Source organism: Tupaia chinensis, unplaced genomic scaffold (genome assembly GCF_000334495.1).
Source record: "Tupaia chinensis unplaced genomic scaffold, TupChi_1.0 Scaffold139218_1, whole genome shotgun sequence".
Lineage (NCBI taxonomy): Eukaryota > Metazoa > Chordata > Mammalia > Scandentia > Tupaiidae > Tupaia > Tupaia belangeri.
The window spans coordinates 271,145-286,698 of record NW_006199107.1 but is presented as its reverse complement, the minus strand read 5'-3'; the positions used below and the strand labels follow the sequence as shown (position 1 = coordinate 286,698).

The 15,554-nt window shown below is 41.8% G+C and overlaps 1 protein-coding gene across 1 annotated transcript in view; it reads left to right on the top strand.

Annotated features, from left to right (window-relative positions):
- The window catches only part of USF3 (upstream transcription factor family member 3), a gene marked incomplete in the record, with an annotated part of 27,203 nt that extends 20,599 nt beyond the window's left edge, over window positions 1-6,604 (top strand). The window contains 3 exon segments of the mRNA XM_027765649.1: window positions 1-2,576; window positions 2,579-4,582; window positions 4,585-6,604. Of these exon segments, the coding sequence (XP_027621450.1) occupies window positions 1-2,576; window positions 2,579-4,582; window positions 4,585-4,719 (4,715 nt within the window).
- Between the last annotated feature and the right edge of the window lie 8,950 nt (window positions 6,605-15,554).

Here is a 15,554-nt window from a genome sequence, read left to right as displayed (position 1 = left end):
CAGGAACTACAAATCAAACCCCTATGCAAATTATTCAGCCTACCACCAGCGAAGATCCGAACACCAATGTTGCCCTGAACACGTTTGGTGCTTTGGCCAGCCTCAATCAAAGCATATCACAGATGGCTGGGCAAAGCTGTGTACAACTGTCTATTAGCCAGCCTGCCAATTCTCAGACTGCCACCAGCAGTCAAGTCACCTCAGCCAGCTGTGTTTCATTAACAACTGTAGCCCCTCCCATGACAACAGATAATTCCACCACACTACCCAGTACTTATAATCTAGTGACTGCTCCCTCAGTGAACACCGTTGCTTGTATGCCACCTAACGTGAAGTCAAAAAGGCTAAGTAAGAAGCCAGGTGCCAAGAGACACTTAGCAACTAACAAGTCAGCATGTCCTCTGAATGCAGTGAGAGATGCGGGCAGGTTAGACTGCCCCAGCACAGAAGGCTCAGCAGAGTCATCGTGTACCAATGGGCTACTGGAAGGTCTCCCTGCTGCACTACCATCTGTCACTGTGTCCCAGGCAAATAATGTAAGTGTTTCTGCTGCACATCCTTTGGACGTGTTACATCCCGAATCAGTAATACCTGAGTCTGTATCCAAATCTAAGCCAGCAGAAGAGTCCAGCTCACCCTCTCAAGAATCCGTACCAAGTGAACATTTTGCAGTGGTCCCAGCAAAATCCAAAGATTCTACCCCCATTTTGCAACGAGAGACATCTCAGGATAAATCACCCGCTAGTTCGGCATTGATGGATTCAGCCCAACCCGGCATGTCCACCAGTGTGTTGGTTCCACTTCCAGAAGATACCCACCTTTTGGGTTCTCAGGTTTCTGGTTTGTCCTCCACCACAAGCACTACAAGTACCGACTGTGTTTCTGAGGTAGAACTCATAGCTGAACCTTGCAGGGTTGAGCAGGATGCATCAGATACGATGCAAACTACAGGTCTCCTAAAGGGGCAAGGTTTAACTACATTGCTATCTGATCTTGGTACAGAAAAAGACCCTCAGAAATCATCTCTTTCAGTTCCAATGGATCATCCTGACTTTTCTTCAGAAAATTCTAAAATAGTTGATTCAAGTGTCGATTTGCATCCCAAACAGGCACTATTACTGGTGAACAGCGATGATCGAGAGCCGCCCCAGCATCACTCCTGCCTTGCTGATCAGGAGGCTATTAATGTGTCTTTGCTTGCTGGTAGGCAGGCTGACTCTCCCATGTCAACCAGCTCTGGCAGTAGTCGGAGTTTCTCAGTTGCATCCATGCTTCCTGAAACAACTAGAGAGGATGTAACCAGCAACACAGCAACTAATACATGTGACAGCTGTACCTTTGGAGAGCAAACTGACATAGTAGCTCTTGCAGCTAGAGCTATTTTTGACCAGGAGAACCTTGAAAAGGGAAGGGTTAGCATCCAGGCTGATACAAGGGAAGTTACTTCAAAACCTTCTGAAGCATCCTCTGTAGAGGGAGACCAGCCTTTCAAATCACAGCTACCTAAAGAGAATGGCACAGGACAGGCAGAAGCCACAGAGAGTGAATTTAATGGCCAGAATTCAATTGAAGCAACTGTGGATAGGCCCCTTGAAAAACCAAGTTGTTCTCTGGGAATTAAAACATCAAATGCCTCTTTACAGGCTTCAACCTCTCAGCCACCAAGCATCACCAGTTTAAGTGTGAATAATCTTATCCATCAGAGCAGCATCAGTCACCCTCTGGCCAGCTGTACAGGTTTAGCCCAAGCTTCAGAACAAACAGCTGTTCCTACAACGGTTAATCTGACTGCTTCATCTAGCTCCTATGGCAGTCAACCTCCTGGGCCCTCTCTGATGACAGAATATCCCCAAGAACAGTTAACTACTATGACTAGCACCATACCAAACTCACAGATACAAGAACCACTCTTAAAGCCAAGTCACGAAGGCCGTAAAGATTCTACTAAGCGTGCTGTTCAAGATGACCTCTTACTGTCTTCAGCTAAACGTCAAAAGCATTGTCAGCCAGCCCCCCTGAGACTTGAAAATATACCCCTGATGAGCCGAACCCCAGACACCATTTCTGACCAAACTCAAATGATGGTTAGTCAGATCCCTCCGAATTCTTCAAATTCAGTTGTGCCTGTTAGCAATCCAGCGCATGGAGATGGCCTAACACGATTATTTCCACCTAATAACAACTTCGTGGCCCCTACGTTGAGGCAGACTGAAGTTCAGTGTAGTTCCCAGCCTGCGGTGGCTGAGCAGCAGCAAACCCAGGCAAGTCAACACCTACAGGCCTTGCAACAGCATGTTCCGGCTCAAGGAGTCTCTCACCTTCATAGTAACCACCTCTACATAAAGCAGCAGCAGCAGCAGCAACCGCAGCAGCAGGCGCAGCAGCAGCAGCTGCAGCAAGCGGGGCAGTTGAGAGAGAGGCACCATTTATATCAACTGCAGCATCATGTACCTCATGCAGAGAGCTCTGTCCACTCTCAACCCCATAGTGTCCACCAACAGAGAACTCTACAACAGGAAGTTCAGCTGCAGAAGAAGAGGAATCTTGTTCAGGGCACTCAGGCCTCTCAGCTTTCCCTTCCCTACAGCCAAAGCACCATGGAACTGACCAATCCCGACCCAAAAGTGGTCAGCCACATCCTCACCATCAACAGATGCAGCAACAGATGCAGCAACACTTTGGAAGTTCCCAGCCAGAAAAGAGCTGTGAAAATCCTCCAACTAGCCGAAACCACCATAATCATCCCCAGAACCATCTCAATCAAGATATTATGCACCAACAGCAGGATGTTGGAAGCAGACAGCAAGGTTCAGGGGTTTCTTCTGAACATGTGTCTGGGCATAATCCAATGCAGAGACTTTTGACATCAAGAGGCTTAGAGCAGCAAATGGTGTCTCAGCCAAGTATTGTGACTAGACCTTCAGACATGACCTGCACACCACACAGGCCAGAAAGAAATAGAGTTTCAAGTTATTCTGCTGAGGCACTCATTGGAAAGACGTCTTCTAATTCAGAGCAGCAGAGGATGGGGATATCGATTCAGGGTTCCAGAGTTTCAGATCAGCTTGAAATGAGAAGCTATCTTGATGTTCCCAGAAATAAGAGTTTGGCTATTCATAATATGCAGGGTCGTGTGGACCATACTGTTGCCTCAGATATCCGCCTTTCTGATTGTCAGACATTTAAACCAAGTGGGGCTAGTCAACCCCAGAGTAACTTTGAAGTACAGTCTTCAAGAAATAATGAAATAGGTAACTCCGTTTCATCATTGAGGAGTATGCAGTCCCAGGCTTTCAGGATTAGTCAGAATACTGGTCCACCACCAATCGAACGTCAAAAGAGATTACCTTATCCCCCAGTCCAGAGCATCCCCACAGGAAATGCTGTCCCACCACGAGACAGCGAAAGTGCGTGTCACCAGAGTTTCATGCAGAGCTTGCTTGCCCCTCACCTTGGCGATCAGGTCATTGGGAGTCAGAGATCACTTTCAGAACATCAGAGGAATGCACAGTGTGGTCCATCCTCTGCTATTGAATACAATTGTCCTCCAGCTCATGAAAGTGTCCATATTAGGAGAGAAAGTGAGAGTCAGAATAGGGAAAGTTGTGACATGTCTTTAGGTGCAATTAACACTAGGAACAGCACCTTGAATATTCCTTTTTCAAGTTCTTCTTCCTCTGGAGATATTCAAGGTCGAAACACAAGTCCCAATGTCTCTGTACAGAAGTCCAATCCCATGAGGATTACAGACAGCCATGGGACAAAGGGCCACATGAACCCTCCAGTCACAACCAACATGCATGGTGTTGCAAGGCCAGCTTTGCCACACCCTTCTGTGTCTCATGGGAATGCAGATCAAGGGGCCCCAGTACGTCAAGCCAGTTCTTCAGTTCCTCAGCGATCAAGGCATCCCCTACAGGACAGCGGTGGTTCCAAAATTCGTCAACCCGAAAGGAATCGTTCTGGAAACCAAAGACATAGTAATGTCTTTGACCCGAGTCTTCCCCACCTTCCCCTCTCTACTAGTGGCAGTATGATTCTTGGACGTCAACAGCCCACCACAGAGAAGAGAGGAAGTATCGTTCGTTTCATGCCTGATAGCCCACAAGTACCTAATGATAATTCAGGTCCTGACCAGCATACTCTATCACAAAATTTTGGTTTTCCTTTTATTCCCGAGGGTGGCATGAATCCACCAATAAATGCTAACACTTCTTTCATTCCACAGGTTACTCAGCCTAGTGCCACTCGAACTCCTGCCCTCATCCCAGTAGATCCCCAAAATACCCTACCTTCCTTCTATCCTCCCTACTCTCCTGCCCATCCTACACTGTCCAATGATATTTCAATCCCCTATTTTTCTAATCAGATGTTCTCAAATCCTAGCACAGAGAAGGTAAACAGTGGAAGTTTGAATAACCGATTTGGATCAATTTTGTCTCCTCCCAGACCTGTTGGTTTTGCTCAGCCAAGTTTTCCTCTTCTCCCTGATATGCCACCAATGCACATGACCAACTCTCACTTGTCCAATTTTAACATGACCTCTTTGTTTCCAGAAATAGCGACAGCTCTTCCCTTTTTTTTCCCGATGGCTCAGCAATGTCACCTTTGCTCACAATAGCAAACTCCTCTGCCTCTGACTCTTCCAAGCAGTCCTCAAACAGACCTGCCCATAACATAAGCCATATTCTAGGTCATGATTGCAGTTCAGCTGTCTAAATAATGATAAACTAAATGTGAAGGTAATGGGTGAGACATCCATGTACATTAACGGAACGATCGTGTGTGTGTGTGTGTGTGTGTGTGTGCACGTGTGCGTGTGTGGGAGGGGCCTTTATATAATCAGTTTTTAGTTATCTTCTGAATGTAGGGGAGCCATATCAGAGATGATGCAGATTCTGAATTGTCAAAAACAAATGATATTTGATGTTTAAGTGCATGGTGTGCTTTTTTATTTCCTAAGCAGATTTCCCTTTTCAGATTTAGTTTGTAATCTTGTATTCCCTCAGTACGAATCAACTAGAAATTGGAATGATTATCTCAGCATGTGCTGGGTAGTTGAAAGAAACCTAGATTTTCAACTTGATTGTTGATAATTTGTAAAATAGGTAGAGATAGTTGAGTTGCTATCCAAAAGAATAGGCAGTTTGATAACACAGTAGGTCCTAACAAAATACCGGTTAATGTCAACATCTAGAACAGTTTTTTTACTCGTGGAAGATGTTGAATTGTGTTGGATTGAATGCCCATGGTTAAAATCAATCAGTTAGTAAATAAATGAATAGTTTAATCAGCCTTTACTCTGAAGGTTTAGTTTAGGTAGAGGGTTTTTTTCTTAATTATCACAATTCATAAATTACTGGAATTTCATGTTCTCGTTCTTCAAGTTAGAGAGCTCTGTTGTCCTTTAATGTGCCAAGATCCTTTAAAGCAAAGGTCTTCCTTAGACAGTTAGCCTTAAAAATAGAAATCTAAAAAATAAATTACATAAATGTTCTTCATTTTGTTCTTGCATTTTGCGTCAGGCTGTAAGGATAAAAGCAGTTATGTCGTGGAGTGTTTCGTGGGTTCAGTTAACAATTGGTGTTCTTTCAGTTGCATATTGATTTAGTATTCTCTCTTTGTTCTATTCATTAGATCATGAAATAAATTATTTTTCACACATTTCAATATTAGGACCAATCAGTAAATAGTATGTTTGGAATCTACACCTTCATTTGAGCCTTACTTTTAAAATATTTCTGAACAGTTTTAAGCTCTGTCAGTATTTTCATTTATTGATATTTATATTTTAAATATGGTATTATATATTGAATTATCCTTTATAACAATTATAATCAGAGGATGAATTTGTTCCTTATTTTTCTTGATGGTAAATGTGAAATGGTGCTTAAAATATATTGTCTTTATATATGTCCGTGTGTGAGCGAGTGTGTGTACACAGGCAGATTTTAAACTACATGCTGGCCCTTTAAAATAGGCCGGCTGGGCCAGGCAGTGACAGTGGTTAAGGTGGCTAGACCCCACGTGGTTAAGTGCACGATTTGAGTCCCGGACCTGGTGACATGTGCATGGATGCCCACAATCCTTAAAGGAGAAATGAAATGGAGAAGAGATTGTGGGGTGACCATCCCCCATGGGGAATGTGCTTTCTCACTCATAGTACCCCGGAAGTCCCCCACCTCAAACCCTTGCCCCCGCCTCTCTTCAGCAAACTCATGCACATGCTGGCAAAAAAAAAAAAAAAAAAAAAAAGTCTGCCATCCGTAAATGGGAAATTGAGGCCTGAGACCTGCTAACGCACATAAAAACTTGATGTAGATAAGGATTTTAAAAGCTCCACTGGAGTTCATAATAAAATTTAAAACACATACTGAGAACACTAAGGAAACAACTGTGTATACTCATTTTCTCAAACCCACCAAGCCCATTATTTTTTGTTGTATTCACCAAAAGTGGGAGGGGTGGAAAAGATGTGTGAATATTGCTCTATCCGCTCTGCTAACAAGGTGCTCAAGGATCAGCACTTATGTTTTCTGCCTTCTAAGGCTTGGGCAGAGCAGTTCACTCCAGTGAATACCTCATGTAAAGACTCCCCAAAAGGGTCCACTGGGCCTCTTCAGCTGTTCTTACCCAATTTTCCTGTTTCTGCTACCAACTATAGCAACCTCCTGGAGGGAAGAAAAGAAAACAAAGATATGATAAACAAGAGAAACTTTTGTTTTCTCCCTTCGATATGGTCTTGGGGAAAAATAGAGTTTCATGAACAAGACAACAGCTAAACACAGCAGTTAAAACTTTTTTTTTTTTTTGAGAGGTTTTCGCTATAGGGCACGTGCGCTCGCCAGACAGAGACATAGAGACAGAAAGCAAGAAATCACCCCCTAGGGGGGATGGCCATGCTGTAATTCCTTCTCCTCCATTCTCCTCTTGGGATCTTGGGCACACATGCACACGCGCCCAGAGTGAGTTTTAAGCCACCGGGTCCGGGATGCGAACCGCGGTCGACTACATGGGAGTCCAGCAACATAGCCATTACGCTAATTGCTGGTTCCCAGCAGTTAAAACTTCTTATTGAGGAAAAAATGAGAACTATAACTTGCTTTTTAATTCACTTAATTGAATCTTAACCGTTTAACATTCAGAAAATTTTCAGGTAGCTTGAAACATCCAAAATCTCAGTTTCAATTGCCCAATTTCTGTGTTTGGCTGTTCCTCTCCTTCCTCTCTTCTTTGTCTCTGTCTCTCAGTATCTCTTTCTCTGTGCGTCTTTCCCACATACACATACCACAGTGGCTAAAGGACCAGGGACTACTAGATCTTATTCAAATTTAGATAATAAGCAAAAGAGGAGTTTGGGTTAAATCTTGCAGTGCAGAGGCCTTAATGTCTGCTCCTTTCAGATATTTCTGTTGCATTGATTGTATATTTCTGTTCCTCTGTGATCAGAGATAGCATTTGCATATCTTGGAGCTTTCATTCCAAGAATATAACACTTTGACTTTGAATGATTCTCAGTAAGGCTTATTTGACCATCTGAAGAAAGATGTGACCATCTACACATCAATGGGCGCCTGGTATCATGTAACTCTAATTATCCCACAGACATGTGCATGTATGTATGAGAGAGCATTTCATGTATAGGCTCAGTGCTGAAATCTTATTTGATCTAGAAGTACAAATACATGGGATTTACCAATGGCATACATGACTGCTAGGAGGGTATTTGTTATACAGTGTCTAGTGATATCTAGATACACATGTTGGTAAAGGAATGGCAGAAAATATACTACATTTTGGTTATAATCAATAGTCTTGCTTTGACAACATACAAGTATAGAAAATAAAGCCATTTCTACTAATAACTTGATACTTCTGGGAATGCACAGTTATGTCTGAGTCATACGGGAGAACGTTGACTGCATCACTTCCCTTTCTGTCTCTTAGCATTATTGATCACATAGAATCAGTTACAGAAAGTGGTTTCTTTCATCATTTGACTATAACTTCAAATGAAGTGAAAAAATCCATATATCTCTTCTTTTTCTTTTTTAAAAGATTTTTTTGTCACGTCAGAGGGGGGAGAGAGTGAGAGAGAGCAGCCCACAGTGGGCCTGGTCATGCAGTCATCCTTTGCTCCTCCATTTCTCCATCCCACCCCAGCAGGATCCTGGACACATATGCACATGCCTGGAATATTTTTCAAGCCACTGGGCTGAGATTTTAACCAAGGCCGGCCATGTGGGATCTGGCTCTCTCTGCCCAGCACTGAACTACTGCACTGCAGGGCCAGCACCAGATCGCTTTTTCACATATAAACTTACAGTGTGTTAGTCAGAGAGAAAGCCACTTTGACATCATTTCTTTTCTGGTTTTGAAAATACAGGTTGCTTTGGCAAGTCTTATATATTGTTTTATACCACTTGAGGGAATTTTATTTTCATTGTAAGACCTTTTGGAGTGTCAGAGCTAGAACCCTTTTTACAAGTAAGGTGTGAGTATTCTTCGGTGATCATGATTTATAAACTTTAACGTATCAAAACTATGGAAAGAGAAGGGAGGGAATATTCTTTTGTAGCAACTTCCAGTCATATATCAGGGTTAGGTTGACCTGTGATTAAGATCAACTTTTTAAAATCAGCTTTCTTAAAATAAAAATTATTTAAGCATTTTAAAAATAATTTATTTGCCTTGCTCTTGCCTTCTAATGTTAGCCATTTCATGGAGAGGCTAAAACTTATACACCAAAAAAAAGTGGAAATACGTTTATTTGTTTTTTGTTTGTTTGTTTGAGAGGTTTTTGCTATAGGGTGCATGCGCTCGCCGGAAAGACAGAGAGAGACAGAGAGACAGAAAGTGAGAAATCACCCCCCTGGGGGTATGGCCACGCTGCAATCCCTTCTCCTCCATTCTCCTCTCGGGATCTTGGGCACACATGCACACGCACCCGGCATGAGTTTAAGCCACCGGGTCTGGGATTCGAACCATGGTCAACTACATGGGAGTCCAGAGACATAGCCATTACACTAACTGCTGGTCCCAGAAATACGTTTTAATGGGAGTAAAAAAAAAATTTGAGAAAATGTGAAAAGTTATTAATATATGTGTCTTCTTAGCTTTAATCTCCCTTTGATACATAGGTACTTAGGCTCTTATTTTCTTCCATCTATTCTTTATCAAATAGGTGGCAGGGAACCTGGCATTGTCTTAAGATGATTGCTCCTTTGCCTCAAAACATTTATTGGGCCCACTGTCTAATAGATAAGCTTGTGGTGGTGAATCACACTCCCAAATCAGTCATTTCTAATTTCTGACTTTGGAAACCACCCTGCCTCCTGGTCTCTTAAGGGGGACACTTTCTCAAAACAAAATTTTTCAAAATTGATTTAAAATATTTCAGTTTGCCATGTAAAACTCTCTTCCTCGGCTTGGTGAACTTGTCCCTGCTCCCCCATGGAGGAAGGAAGAAAGGGCAAAGGTGGTAACCCAAATGAAATGGCTTTGGGTTGATATTCCTGGGATGCTGGGAGTCACCGTTGTAGTTCTGTCATTTACGTAAATGTTGTCTGTGCCTGGAGATGCTGCCTTGTGACCGTGTAGATCCAGAAGGCAACAAAAATAGCCAAGGACCAGACCAACCAGTGTGGAGTTAAGCTGGAGCCAGTGATTTTAACACCTGTATGCAAATTAAAGGCAGAGGTTAGTTACTTCTAGAGATGTCTGTTTGGCTGAATGGTACTAGTTTTCCTTCCCCAGTGTTCAGCTAAGGGTCCCTTTTTTGGCTTACGTATGTTCTCTCTGTATTCTACTCTTCCTTTGTAGGTTTCTGCTAGAGTGAGACCTAGAGAGTGTTTCTGCTAGAGTCTGTGGGTGGGACACCAACTTTAGCTAGAAGCACTCCAGTACACTGGCAAGAAGGGTTAGGACCCAGTTGGACACAGGTCCACGCTGTGTCCACATGCCTCTACCCGGGTTCTGCACTTTCCTGAAACTGTGCCTCTGGTCTTTGGACCAGTCATTGGAACATATCACCCACTCTGTTATCACAGAGGACCAGCTGGGATGGTACATGCTGAGTGATCAGACACCTCCTAGAAGACGAGGACAGCTGATGCTTCTCACTGTTGCCTTATTCTCTGAGCCATCTTTGAAGCTTATCTTGTAAAAAAAAAACAAAAAAAACAAAAAAAAACAGCTTATTAATACTAGTTAGTAGCAAGACTCCTTTTAAATTCAGAGCTTTTATGTGGTGGTCATTCATCATCCTTATTTCTAGATTTGCACAAACCCCATCAACTGTAAATATTTCCTGGCACATGTGTGTGGTTAGATGCTTTGTAAACATTAGCCAACTTGGGTTGAAATGATTGGACATAATATCCAAATCGGTGTTATTTTGGATGACTGTATAATCTGTTACTACTGGTTTCATAAACATAGACAAAAACTCTTTGTAATTTAAAAATTAAAAAATTTTAATTAAAAATGTTTTTGGTTCTCAGTTGTGTATACAGCCATACACCGTACTATGTCATAGAAACTTAAAAGTGTGAGCCACCCAAGTCCCTTCTTTTATGAGACTTCTCAGTCCTCCCATCTCCCAGAATCTTAAAACCATGACTCATCTATGAGGTCACCGAGGCACTGGACTTGACTAGAATGGTAACTTTTAAGGGGAGTTAACTGTTGATCTTCCAAGAAGAAAGGGACCAGACAGTGTTGCTTAAGATGCTGCAGTTGTGTTACTGTGAAGAAAAGGTTTGCTTCCACTTTCAGCAGAATATATATATAAAATTTTCATTTTGGTAAAAACAAAAAGTTGAAAAATCTGAGAACATAATTACCTTCACAGATTATTTATACATACACTGGGTGAGAAGCTTACTGTAGGGCAGTCACCAGAAAAAAACCTGATTTTAATGCTTTCAGTAGTGTAATGTTTGTATCTGTTCTCCTGACAGCAGTGTCTGCTGTGCACTATGTCCTATTACTGTAAATCACCTGGTTTATAATTCTAATGGAAACTAATCTGTTTTGTAATGAAATCCAGAGCAGATATGTATAATATGATCAGGATTGTCCTACAGTTGTAAATAAGAATAGGTTCTGTTTATTTTGACATCTTTTTACAAATGCATTGTATTAGGGTGTGAATATTCTGAACCATGCTCTTGTTTAAAGTTTTGAAATTTTTATTGTTAAATGTAACATTTTAATGGTTGTAATAATTATTTGTATAGATATGAATATAGTATTTTATTTAAGAAAATAAACTTTGCATTCTTGCATTGTGAAGTCTGTGTTTTCTGGTCATTGTCTATGCTACTTCAAACGTGCTAGTCGAATGACTTTCTTGCATACTGTAGTAGCCCCAAATTTCTGAAAATAATACTGTAACATGTTTTCCATAGGGATTATGTTCCTCATCGGCCAACCTCAAATAATAATCATGACCAGATCTATATTTAGAACAAATGGTACACCTCTATAGTCATTATAGAAAGTATAAATAGAATTTCAGATCTGGAAGAGTATTCAGAGATATGCAGTTTAAACTCTTCTCTGAGTTTTATAGTGGGGGGAACTAAAGCACAGAACTTTGAGACAAGAGTTAAGTCTCACTGCAGCTGCCCAGATCAATTTAGTCAAAACTCACAGACTTGATGTTTGGGGAGGGGAGAGAGGGACTGCAGAGGGACTTCTACAGGACAACATTATAGAGCATTTAAATGCCTATAAATCAAACACTTTATTGTTTAGAAATAGCCTACAGATGTGGTAAAAATGATAAGGAGATGATAAACCCCAAATTCAGAATAATGGATACTTAGAAAGTGCAGGGAGTGATTTTTTTTAAGAATGATTTTTATTGAACTTAATTTTATTTATTTTAATTTGACCAGAGAGGGAAAGCGAGAGAGAGAAAACAAGTCACCAGGTCTGGGACTCAAGCCGTGGTTGGCCATGTGGGAGTCCAGCGGACTTAACCACCACACCACCTGCCAGCCTCAAAGAGTGAGGGTTTTAAGAAGTACTTCAAAAATATTGGTATGTTTTATTGAACTAGGTAGCAAATTTTCAGGTACTGATCTTATTTATGCTTGATGTCTTAATGAATAATTATATCCCAATATTTGAAAAGGTACAATACCTTAGAGGTCATTTCCTTACATTGTGTAATTAATGTAAGTACAGTACCCCAAGAAATTAAACCTCACAATATTTTCCTCGTTCAAGCTTAGGAGTTCATTTAAAATTCAGTGTACTGGCTAGCAGGTGGCATGGAGGTTAAGGTGACTGGATCCCACATGATTGACGGTGTGGTTCATGTCCCACACCAGTGGCTTGAAAACCCAGCAAACTGTGTGTGTGTGTGTGTGTGTGTGTGTGTGTGTGTATGTGTGTGTGCATGCGCGCATGTACCCCAAATCCCTCCTAGAGAAGAACAGAAGAGAAGGGATTGTGGCATGGCCATCCCCCCAGGAGATGATTTATCTCTCTCTCTCTGTCTCTCTGTCTCTCTGTCTCAGAGCACACACATGCCCTACACAAACCAAACCAAACCAAACCAAACAAAAAGCCTCAGTGTATTGACTGTCAAGTATTACGTGTTCTTTCAACTAACTCCTATATAGATCTCGTGCATGTACGACACTTGGCTTATACAAGAGCCCTAATGTTCCATAAAGGATATATATGTCTTAGTCTGTTGTTGCGTTGCAAATAGGCATAGCTGAGGTTGGGTGATTTATAAAGAACTAGGGGTTTATTGAGTCACAGTGTGGCAGGTGGGAAGTCTGGAGGTGTAGGACTGATAGGGTCAGCCTACAACATGGCGGACGGAAGTGCAGAGGACGACAAGTGCCTCTGGAGAGGGAGCTCCAGCTCCCTTTCTTTTACAGTAACCAGCTCTCTAGAGAGCCAACCCCTTTTCAGGAAAGCTAGAACTCACTGGGTCTCACGAGGCCTCGTTACTCTATTGACAAGAGTGTGGCCTCCGTGTTGTAATCATCACAATCCAGTCATTGCTTGCTGAGCCTCAGCACCTCCCAACATCTAATTCCAAGCGTGAAACTATAATCGCATTTAAGTATGAAAATGCCACCACTATGCTAAGATTCTGTCTCCCCCAAACGAATGTGCAAGTTATAGCGCCTATATACTTCACGAATTTCTTAGCCTTTCAATTGACTTAGGTGTTTGAGGGAAAATTATACTAATAACTTATATCTGTTTCAGAAGCTGTCCAGGGGATTGTCACATTTACGTAGGATATAGCAGGTGTGGCATGTCATCAATCCCGCTGTAACAACTAGAATGAAAGATGAATGAGAAAATTCATATTCTAGAAACATTGAAAACCACATTTAAAATTTTTTCCCTTATTTTTCAATAATTACTGTACATCTTTACAGCATAGAAGATGAACCTTTGCACCACGAATGCTGCATATTAGTCCAGTCAAAGATACTACCATACACACCATCCTCAAAGATATTTTTTCATTTTTGTGTCCATGAAATGTTTCTCTCATTCTCCCCCCCTTGATTCCCTCCTTCCTGTGAAAACTGTCACGTTTAAGAGACCTACCTTTTTTTAAAAATTATTTTATTTAACTTTATTTATTTATTCATTTATTTATATTTATTTATTTCAATTTGCCCCGAGAGAGAGAGAGCAAGCTGCCAGGTCCGGGACTTGAACTGTAGTCAGCCACGTGGGAGTCCAGCACCCTTAACCACCAAGCCACCTGCCAGCCCCAAGAGAACTATCTTAACAAAATTCCAGAAGGGGAAAACCTTCCTAAAGTGGGTTGAGATCTCTATCATTTTTTCCTCTGGTGGCATTTGCCGAGTGTGGGTTAGAGAGGCCAAGGGAAAGACCCCACAGTTCCACGATGCTTAGGAGATGAATTCCCTGCTGCAGGGAACAGGACTTTGCCCTCGAGGGGGCGCACAGCGTATCCTGTAGCAGAGTGCATGTGGAACCGCACAGGAGAAACCAGTCCCTTTCTCTCCCATTTCTCCAACCTGTCAGGATCTTGAGCACATGTACCTGTGACCAAAACGGTTTCCAAGCTGCCAGGACTCAGATTCAAACCATGGCTAGCCATGTGGAATCCAGCTTTTTTTGAAAAGCTCACTTCTGCTATGCCATAGATCTGGCCCATAGCTTTTTAAAAATTTATTATTATTATTATTATTATTATTATTATTTTTAATTTTTTGCCATAGGGCATGTGTGCTTGCCAGAGAGACAGACACTGAGAGGGAAAGTGAGAACTCACTCCCCCAGAGGGATGGCCACACTCCAATCCCTTCTCTATTCTCTTAGGGTTTGGGCACATGTGCACACACTCCTGGTGTGATTTTCAAGCCACAGTTTCAGGACTCAAACACAGAGTTGGCTAGGTGGGATTCAGCTACCCTACCTCCACGCCACCTACTGGCCCATGTTTTATATCTTAATAGTGGTTACACTGGTGTATGTGCTTGTATGTGCACAAAATCACCCATCTGTATACACTTACGATTAGTGCATATTTTGTATGCTACTGAATATATTTTATACCTAAACAAAAATACTACCAGAGCCAGCAGTTAGCATAGGGATTAAGGTGCTGGACTCCCACATGATCGACTGTGATTCAAGTCCTGGACCCAGCAGCTTGAAACTCATGCTAGGTGCATGTGTGTACATGTCCAAAATCCTGAGAGGAGAATGGAAAAGGGATTGCTGTGTGTCAATCCCCTCTGGGGGGCAGGGATGATTTCTCGCTTTTTCTCTCTCTGTCTCTCAGGCAAGGGCATGTGCCCTATAGCAAAATACCTCTCAAAAAAAGAAAAGAAAAATCTACTTAGGGAAGTTTGGATGTATATAGGTTTTCTTTTTTTCCTTCAAGTCAGTAATCTGAAAGTTATTTTACTGCCATTCTTTTCAAAAAGGAAAGGTCGCAGTGCTCTTTCGTCTGACTCCCCTGTTACTTGTGTGTGACTTTGGGCAAGCAATTTAACCTCTTTGTGTCCTGGTGTATTTGTTATTCTTACCCATTTCCTATTATCATTGCCTGCCTGCCTACCTCATAGGGTTGTTGTGAAGGGCAAACAAAGCTTTATATTCGAAATTGTTTTCACACAGTTGCAAAATAAAATTTAATGCAATAGGGCAATTATTTCCCATGGTTCCTCATTTCCGCCTCCCCATACGTGAGACTGAAATAGGCTCCACAGATGGTATTTGGTTGGTTGGTGGCAACAGTCCCTTCTGTCTTCTCTTCCTGTTAGAAGTAGAGATGATGCCAATTGTCTTCCTAGATAAGTTCAAGTCAGGTAGGTTTGTTAACTAGCACTAACATTCCACTTAGTTGTTTTTTAAAGATGTATTTATTTATTTATTATTACTATTTTTAAAAGAATTATTTTATTTAACTTTATTTATTTTAATTTTGATCAGAGAGGGACAGAGTGGGAGAGAGAGAGGGAGAAAGTGAGAAAGCAAGCCATCAGTTCTGGGACTCAAGCCGTGGTCGACCATGTGGGAGTCCAGCGCCCTTT